This window comes from Nicotiana sylvestris, chromosome 4 (assembly GCF_000393655.2).
Source record: "Nicotiana sylvestris chromosome 4, ASM39365v2, whole genome shotgun sequence".
In the NCBI taxonomy this organism is placed as follows: domain Eukaryota; kingdom Viridiplantae; phylum Streptophyta; class Magnoliopsida; order Solanales; family Solanaceae; genus Nicotiana; species Nicotiana sylvestris.
The window spans coordinates 28,563,501-28,573,677 of record NC_091060.1 but is presented as its reverse complement, the minus strand read 5'-3'; the positions used below and the strand labels follow the sequence as shown (position 1 = coordinate 28,573,677).

Genomic DNA, 10,177 nt, shown 5'->3' with positions numbered 1-10,177 from the left:
GACGGACGGGCTGAGCGTACTATTCAAACACTTGAGGATATGTTACGATCTTGTGTGATAGACTTCAAAGGTAGCTGGGATGATCATCTGTTGCTTATTGAGTTCGCATATAATAATAGCTACCATTCAAGTATTCAAATGGCTCCATACGAAGCTCTTTACAGACGAAAGTGTAGGTCGCATATAGGGTGGTTCGATGTTGGGATACTACGTTAGTAAGACCAGAATTGGTACAACAGGCAATCGAAAAAATTAAGCTCATACAGGAAAAGCTATTAGTAGCTCAAAGCCATTAGAAGTCTTATGCGGATAATTGACGGCGAGACTTGGAGTTTCATGTTGACGACTGGGTATTCCTAAAGGTATCACCGATGAAAGGTGTCATGAGGTTCGTAGGAAGGGAAAACTTAGCCCTCGGTACATTGGACCATATAGGGTCATACGCAAGGTAGGTTAGGTAGCATATGAGTTGGACTTGCCTTCGGACATGGAATCCGTACATCCAGTCTTTCATGTGTCTATGCTCCGTAAATGTATCGGAGATCCTTCTAGAATCGTGTCAGTTGATGACGTTCAGGTCACAGAGAAGCTATCATATGAAGAAACTCCCATTGCTATACTAGACAGACAGGTTCGGAGATTGAGAACTAAAAATATAGCTTCAATGAAAGTACTTTGGAGAAACAACAATGTGGAAGAAATGACTTAGGAGGGCGAGGAAGACATGAAGTCTAGATATCCTTACATATTTCCTCCTCCAGAGAAGGGTCCGACTGAGACGTCATAACCTTAAGGTACGTGTATGGATTCTTGTGTTAGTTATTATCATTGGTTATGTGAGGCCATTTTCGTTATTAATGATTATGGTCCTACGTGGAGTTGAATTATTGAGTTTCTACAGGAAGAGTTGGTAGTAGTGTTGTTACAAAGGCGACACTGCCAAATTTATATAGATCCTGGGGAGTTAAACATTCGAGGACGAATATTTCTAAGGGAGGAAGAATGTTACATCTCGCGTTTTCGTACATTAAAGTTTCGTCTTCAATTAATTGACATAGACTCGAGGATGAGATTATCTTGAGGTTAACGTATTTATGCTATTTATAACAAGCGATAAGTAAGTGCCATGAAGGGTAAATGATACACGAATTAAAGAAAATGAGTTTCATTGAAGGTTGTCGATTTGGAATAAAATACAGTTCGAGCTATAATATCCGATATTTACGGACTAATACCATACAAGGTACCATATGATTGTGATAGTATGATGTATAAAGTATATTAAAATAAATAGTATTTTAAGTAATTTAAAATAATTCTTAATTATACGGGTAATTGGTTAATTATCGGGTAACGGGACATTACCTAATTAATTAATAAATTAAGAGATAAGACTACCCGGGGCAAAACGTGGCAACTAGCTACATTATAAAGCTATTACTCTTAGCCAATTTTCATTAGGTGGCAACCTAAAATACTAATTAAGAGACACTTCATAATTTGAATACAAAACTTGTAAAGTAATGTGCTAAGTACACTTTAAATAAAGAGACTTCATATCAGAACGTTCATATATTGAATTCAACACTTTATAACGTTCTGTCAGCAATTCTTACAATTTAAGTTCCTACAAAGACACAACCAGAACGTTAGCTATTTTCACAAAGCTTTCAACAAACGTCTTTCAACCAAAATCCAACGAGAACTATTAGAATCTTAACAACGTAAAAATTTTGCGGTTCTAAAGGAGTACGGTGCAACCTTTTCTAAGAATATTATACGGGTTTTTCCCTACTCCGGGTATGTTAAGGCTACTCCTTCTTTCTTTTTGGCATGATCCAAATGATACAAAAAGAAACGAGAAAATGCGTAGTTTTCATAAACGACTCTATTCATAGAAATACTAGGGGTGTCTATGTTCTTGATTCCCCATATAACATATATTATATCTTCTGTTCGTGGGTCTTAGAATAATACGCAATTGATAAAGTTTATCCGAAGGGAATGTTGAGATTATTAACATATTTTCATACATTTCATTCATTTATACATGTACATTGACTCATGACCAGATGGCTTATAACGCATATTTATATGTATGTGTATGTATATGGGATATGGGATAAGTTTACGGCATTATATACGCATCACTACCTGATCAGTTGGTATATGTTGATGATGTTGCCCATAGTGGCCAAGACAATATGATAGGATACCCTCAAAGGCTTGACAATGTTATGTACACCTATACCTATGCATGACACGACATTTATATGCACGTGCATGACGTTGTACATGTTTCAGAATTTACTAAGTTATTCAGACTTACAGATGGATTTCTTTATTCCATGTTTCATCTATATCTCTTATGTACTAATTTTTATGTCTTACATACTCAGTACATTATTCGTACTGAGGCCCTATTTCCGGGGACCTTTGTTTCAAGCCCGCAGGTAGGCAAGTCGACGGCCCCCCTTCTTAGGATCCTTGATCAGCGAGAGTTGGTGTGCTCCACTTGATCTAGAGCTGCTTTTGATTTTGGTACGATATGGTTGTATATATATATATATATATAGGTATGACGTGGCTCAGTCCCGTCTTTGTACAGTTGTATTTCTATTAGAGGTCTGTAGATAGTATGTATAGTTGGATAGTTTGTGGCCTTGCCGGCTTCCAGTTTTGGATATGTAGTTGCCTATAGCAGCCTTGTCGGCTCGCCCCATGTATTCCACATGTATATGTACATATGCCTTTTGGGTAGGTTTCCTTCATGTATGTTATTCTCGTAATTTAGTAGATATTATTCAGGTTTATATCTTAGACGCATGCTTAGGGGTGTTTGACAAGCAGGACTCGGGCACCCGTCATGGCCCATCGGTTGGGTCGTGACAGAGAAGTACTACCCTATTCATGATTTGGAGTTGGCAGCCATCGTTCATGCATTGAAGATTTGGAGGCATTATCTCTATGGTATGTATTGTGAGTTATTTACAGATCATCGGAGTCTCCAACACTTGTTCGAACAAAAGGATCTAAATTTGAGGCAGTGGAGATTGTTGGAGCTCCTAAGGGACTATGATTTTACCATTCTGTATCATCCCGGGAAGGTCAATGTGGTAGCCGGTGCCTTGAGTAGTAAGGCGGTGAGGATGGGTAGCCTTGCATTTATTCCTTTTCGTGAGAGACCGTTTGCAATTGATGTTCAAGCCTTGGCCAACCAGCTCGTGAGATTAGATATTTCGGAGCCAAGTTGGGTTCTAGCTTGTGTGGTTTCTCAGTCTTCCTTATATGATCGCATCAGAGAGCGCCAGTATGATGATCCACATTTGCTTGTCCTTAAAGACATGGTTCAGTATGGTGATTCCCAGAATGTTACTATTTGGGATGATCCGGTGTTGAGGATGTAGGATCGGATTTGTGTGTCTAATATAGATGGGCTACGTGAGTTGATTCTTGAGGAGGCCCACAGTTTGCGGTATTTCATTCATTCGGGTGTCGCAAAGATGTACGAGGAGTTGAGGCAGCAATATTGGTGGAGGAGGATGAAGAATCATATAGTGGGGTTTGTAGCTTGGTGCCTAAATTATCAGCAAGTGAAGTATGAGCATCAAAGACCGGGCGGATTGCTTCAGAGGATTGATATTCCGGAGTGGAAATGGGAGCGTATCACCATGGATTTTATAGTTAGGATCCCACGGACTTCGAGGAAGTTTGATGCTATTTGGGTGATTGTGGATCGGTTGACCAAGTCCTCGCACTTCATTTCAGTGGGGACTACTTATTCTTCAGAGCGGTTCGCTGAGATCTACATTAGCGAGATTGTTCGCCTTCACGATGTGTTGTGCCCATCATTTTATATCGGGGAACGAAGTTTACATCTCTAGTGTGCTGGTGTATATTGGGCCATTTGAGGTGTTTTAGAGGATTGGGGAGGTGGCTTACAAGTTTGCCTTGTCGCCTAGTCTGTCAAATGTTCATCTGGGATTTCATGTTTCTATGCTCTAAAAGTATGTCGGCGATCCGTCTCATGTTTTTGTTTTTAGCACGGTTCAATTGGATGGTGATTTGACTTATGATGTGTAGTCAATAGCCATTTTCGATCGACAGGTTCGAAAGTTAAGGTCAAAAGACATAGCTTCAGTGAAAGTCTAGTGGATAGGTCAGCCAGTTGAGGAGGCTATTTGGGAGACCGAGCGAAAGATATGGAGCAGATATCCATGCCTATTTGAGACTCCAGGTGCGTTTCTAGACCCGTTTGAGGATGAATGTTTGTTTAATGGAGGGAGGATGTAACGATCCGACTAGTTGTTTTGAGTGTTGTAGCCCCGTTCCCCCATTCACTACTCATTTTATGCTTAATTTTTGTTATCTGACTTATCGGGGGTAGTTGATTCGGTTCCTAGGATGTTTCGGAATACGATGAGACACTTAGTTTCAAGGTTGGAAGATCAAGTTGAAAAGGTTGACCAGATGTTGACTTGTATGTAAATGACTTTGGAATAGAGTTTTGATGGTTTCGATTGCCCCGTTGGGTGGTTTTGGACTTAGGAGTGTGTCCGGATGGTTTGGAGGTCCGTAATTGATTTAGGCTTGAAATGGCGAAAGTTGGAAATTTAGAAGTTTGACCGAGAGTTGACTTTGTCGTTACCAGGCTCGGATTATGGTTCTTGGAGTTGGAGTAGGTCCGTTGAGTCATTTATGACATGTGTGCAAAATTTGAGGTCAATTAGACTTGATTTGATAGGTTTCGGTATCCATTGTAGAAGTTGGAATTCCTTAGTTTTCATTAGGCTTGAATTGGGATGCAATTCATATTTTTTATGTTATTTGATGTGATTTGAGGGCTCCACTAAGTTCGTATCGTATTTTAGGACTTGTTGGTGTGTTTGGTTGAGGTTCCGGGGGCCTCGGGTGGAGTTCGGATGGTTAACGAATCAAATATCAGAATTTAAAAACTGCTGAAGTGCACAAGGTCATGTGCGATCGCACCTGCGGAGTTTTAATTGCAGGTGTGAGCTCATCGAAGCGAGCAGGGGATCGCAAAAGCAGCCAGGAAGGAAGTGGGTAGTGGTAGTCGCATGTGCGAGGTTATTTTTCGCACCTGCTGCGGCGCATTGGGAGCAGAAGCGGAGATTGGCCAACTGTGGGAGTTGCGCTAGTGCGAAGGGAAATTCCGCACCTGTGAGTTCATAGATGCGGAGGAAGCATTGCAAAAGCAAAAGGGGTCTTGGTGAGGCAGGTCTGTAGAAGCGGAGGAATTACCGCAGAAGAGGAACCGCATGTGCGGTTAAATGATCCACAGAAGTGAAAGCACTGCGCAGAATGTTAAATTCGAGGGCTTCGTGATTTTTCTCATTTTGGACTTTGCAAAATCGGTCCATGGCGATTTTTGAGAGGATTTCGAAGGGTTTTGATATTTGGCTTAATGCATGCGTATTTTGATGTATATTGCCTCACATTTTGCTCATGTCTCATAGATTTGAGATGCATAATATAATGTTTTGTGCTAATTTGTGGTATTTCTATATGTAGTAATCATTCGGATGCAATTTGGGACGAAAGTGCGCGAATTGAAGCGAAAATGGGAAGAAAAGGCAAAAGTGTAAATTTGATAGCCACAGAAAGCGTGGGGCGCTGCCTATGGTGCACTTTACAAAACGCGTGAGAAGTTGAGCGCTAGGGACAGCGCCCCACGCTGCCCTAGATGCTCAACGTGCAAACACGTCCTAATTCGACTAAGAATCGGTTATTTCGCTAAGACACCCCCAACTCATATAAAAGCCAACCTAAACCTATTTTGAGGGGGAGGACATGACTTTGAGAGAGAAACAAAAGTACGAAATACTCGGGAGCACTGATTTGATCAATTCTTCCATGTTTCTTCTAGTATTCATTAATTTTATTTTTTAAAAATATTATTTTTGATGATTGTATGAACATGAGTGGCTAAGAACCCTATTGTTCTAAGGTCATGGGTACCACATGAATGTTGATGTTTGAAGTTTACATTGACGAATTTGATTTTATCATATTGGATTATTTATTTAATTATATTTTTAATTATTTTGTTGAGTAGCTAAGAGTGAAATACTATCTACGAATCTAGAGTTGAAATCGAAAGTAGGAATTCTAGATTGCATATAGAATTAAATAGAGCAGGTCCTTGAACCCGGGCATCAGGGAACGGATTCGCAATTAGGATAGAAATATACCTAATTGTCTTGCTTGGTTGAAATATAGGAAGTGTAAATGCATTCTTATTAATCTTAATTCCATAGACATATAGGCATTAAGTTAGCTTGAATAGGCGAGTAAGAACTCGACAAATTCCGATGAGTAATATCAACTCTGTCAATCAATATTCCAGATAAATCAATTAGTAATTTTAAGCGAAGAACGCAACATGATTGTTAGCTAATCTGTGACCCTGGAATATCCTCTCCTACTAATTGTTATCCGAAATTGCTTAAGTGTTGTGGTTGATTTTGATTTATTTCACTACTTGATAGTTTTAGGTAGTAAATTAGTCACTTATATATTTTGTGTGAAATCTCTTGATTCGATAAGTTGTTTGAGTTTGAATCAGTTAAAAGTTAATCATAAGTATTCGAGGGAACGATACTCTACGCACTATTCTATTACTTGACGATCACGTATACTTGCGTGAGTGTATTTGGTCGCAACAGGTTTCTTGAGGTAAGTCACTCGTGATCATTTTTATTCAATAATCTTGTTTCCCCATTGAATTTCACACCTAGTTTTGGGTTTTTGTGGTGGAATTTGGGAGTTTGAGGCTAGGGATTTGGAGAGTTTAATTTGTGGATTTGAGTCGTGTTTTTGTATCAAAATTTGGTAAATTTGGTATGGTTGGACTCGTGGTCGAATGGGCTTCCGAATTTTGCTACTTTTATTGGATTCCGAGACGTGGGCCCAAGGGTTGACTTTTGAGTTGACTTTTTGATTTTTGATTAAGAACTTAGTATTTTCTTTTGGAATTGATTCTTTTAGCTCGTGTTGATTGTATTGAATTTTTTGTGGCAAGATTCGGGGCATTCGGAGGCTGTTTTGCGAGGCAAGGTCTTGTTGGAGTAGAGGTTTGCACAGTTTGAGGTAACACTTCTAAACTTGGTTGTGAGGGTATGAAATCTCGATTTATGTGTTATGTGATTGGTGTTGAGGTGACGCACATGCTAGGTGACGGGTGTGTGGGATTGCACCGTAGTATTGTGATCTAGTCGATTTTATGGAACTATGTAGCTATCTTATCCGGACATTATTAATGTACTCAATATGATAGAGCACTTGAGTTGTAATTTATTCTAGAAAACATGTTTAGGCTGTAAGCTGGTACTATTGGGACCCACAGTGGTCGATCTTTGTTGTTGAGTGGTTTGGTTAATTGTTGTCATCTACTCAGTCGCATTCATCATTGCATATTCTCACTTCGCAGTCTCCGTTACAGTATATAGAGACATTTAGATACTCATGTACTCAGTGACACGCTGGTTTTGGGAAAAACATTTGTATTGAGTTATGATATTCTATCCCGTTTTATGATATTCACTTATTTAAACTTGTTGTAGTATACTTTAAATTTGGATGTGTTGGTAATGTTTGAGCAATCGGCTTGCCTAGTACCATGATAGGCGCCATTACGAAAGGTTAAGTTTTGGGTCGCGACAGATCCTAAAGACATAGTATAATTTTCTGGTGAAGGGTGTCCAACTAACCCCCGCTCACCGGCCGTGACTTTATCATCCATCTCTTGAGCTAAGATAATATAGAACAGTTTGTAGGAGTAGCAATCTTGATGAAACAATATCATCCATCTCCTGAGCTAAGATAACTCCATCCTGTAACATCAATTCTTATACGTTAGCTGAGAAATACATGTAGATTTTTTAATTGCACTAAAACACTTTATTAGAAAACAACCAGCAGAAAGTACAAATGATGATCAACTGCAGATTCTAAATTCCCTAATCAACAAATTGAGAAACTAATAATACTGATTTCACTTTTATTACAAATTTCCAACTTTGCCAATCCTCAAGTAAATTGGGAAAGACACAGTTTTCTGACTCTCTCCATCTTCATTCCAAACACTTGTGAATATTTCAACAACATCATCAGTCAAGAGCTCAACACCCTTTTCTTTTGCAGTTTGATAAGCTGACCATGACTTCAAGTATGTGAAATAAGAATTCAAGTCCATCACTTTCTCAATCTTGAACTCAAATGGTCCATTGTGATCACAACCACTTACAGGCTCAAATGGGAAGTCAATAGTTTTATACTTTTCATCCACTAATTTTCTCGGAGATTCCCAATATGGTCCAGCATCAACTGTGTAAAATTTCTCAAAAATTGGATCCACTGAATTGTTTACTTCTGGCACAGTGTAACACCAGGCTGCTATTACTCCATTTGGTTTCTTGAGTAACCATTTCACTTGTTGATAAAAAGTTGGAAGATCAAACCAATGCATTGCTTGAGCAATTGTTACTAAATCTACACTTGACTCTGTTCCTATTTTGGTTTCGATTTCGGCCATTGACATCTTGGGAGAGGTACATATATATTGAACATTAGGGACCTTTACTGCAAATTCAAGCTGCTTTGGACTTGTGTCTGTGGCTATTACATTCTTGTAGAGCTTAGCTAACTGAAAGAAACAATAATTTAAGAGCATTTAGGACAACAAGTAGTTATGCTGGAACACTAAAGGATGCTTATTTTTGAACTCTTTCTTTAGGATATCATAATTTAACAGGGGAAATATATGCTTCTTATTGTAGTATTATGTGCCTGTAACTGTCTAGAAATGTAAAATGGCTGCTAAAGATTAGGTACTCATAATAAAGAACTCTAACAATCTTGTTTCAGTGAAAAGTTAAAAATGCTAGATTTCTTGTTTTCCCACAAGGCCTATTTGGAAAAAGATAAACAAAGACATTGTGCCATTCTCTAAGAAACAGAGGTCTCTACTCTTTGTTATGCAACTAATTATCAGTTTAGTCAATTCTCTAAATAGACAGGAGCGGAGCTACAACCATGGAAGGGTGGCACCCTTAGCCTATTTAGAAAAAGAGAAAAACCATTGTGTCATTCTCTAAGAAAAAGAGGTCTCTACCTTTTTCTATGCGACTATATATTACAGCGGCAGAGCGACAACCATGGAAGGGTGTCTAGTTGAATAACCTTCGCCCAAAAATTATATTCAGATTATACTATTATATAGGCTTCTCGTGATTGTCTATTAGAAACAACATTCCTAAATACAGTGTAGAGGTAAGGTCCGCATATTATTTATCCTCACCAGATTTTAGCTGTGGGATTATACTGGGTTTGTTGTTGTTATTATATTATATATTATATAGGTCATATGCTATTACTTTCTATGTACATATATATTAAATCTAAAATATCTTTAACGAAATTCCGACTGCAAGGAATTTTAGCAGATTTACACGAGGGTGGGTGTGGGGATGAAGACATGAAAGGAATTAGAGAGACTTACAGATTGAGCAGCCTGGCCACTACCAGTGCCAACATCCCAAACAAGGTCATGACAAGGGGTTTTTGAAGCTATGAAATTGAACAATTCTTCCGGGTAACTTGGCCTGCCCTTTGAGTACTGTTGTGCCTGCTTAATAAACAATTTTGCCATTCTATTTAGTCTCCTCTTTTTTGTCTCTCTCTTATAATGAAGATCTGAAACCATTGCTTCGTTTATAGAGATAAAGCACTTGTAGGAAAAAGATACATGGTGTTCCGTGTTGCTTTTTGCATTTGACTGGTGAAGTAGTATAGGTTTGACCAATACTACTTCATGCGGAGATTAATTAGATGGGTGGAACTTTCCCATATTCAATGTATTCCTTAGAGGATTAGGGAAAGGCATAAGTATTGCTGGCCTATCATGGAAGTTCCAACAACACACATTTTCTTTATGGAGTTTTATTACCCATCTAAACTATTTTAAAATGGAATAAATATTTCTTTAAAATGTCATGACCATGTTTTGTTGGGAGGTGAAATACAATCGCATGCCATGTGTACATTTTGTTATTCCTTTTTTCCCCTCTCATTATGTTTCATATTTTGATTTATTATTTATTCTTTCATGATTAGTAGAAATTAGGGGTGTTCGTCGGTTCGTACAGTATGGTATTTA

General features: G+C 38.5%; 1 protein-coding gene across 1 annotated transcript; it reads right to left on the bottom strand.

Moving 5' to 3' along the window:
* Positions 1–7,893: 7,893 nt before the first annotated feature.
* Positions 7,894–9,815, bottom strand: LOC104248235 (uncharacterized). Its single transcript, XM_070171858.1, has 2 exons — positions 9,521–9,815; positions 7,894–8,665 (listed from the first exon to the last, which is right to left on the bottom strand). The coding sequence occupies exons 1-2, from the start codon at positions 9,722–9,724 to the stop codon at positions 8,024–8,026; spliced, it is 846 nt and encodes a 281-aa protein (XP_070027959.1). The 5' UTR covers positions 9,725–9,815; the 3' UTR covers positions 7,894–8,023.
* Positions 9,816–10,177: the final 362 nt, after the last annotated feature.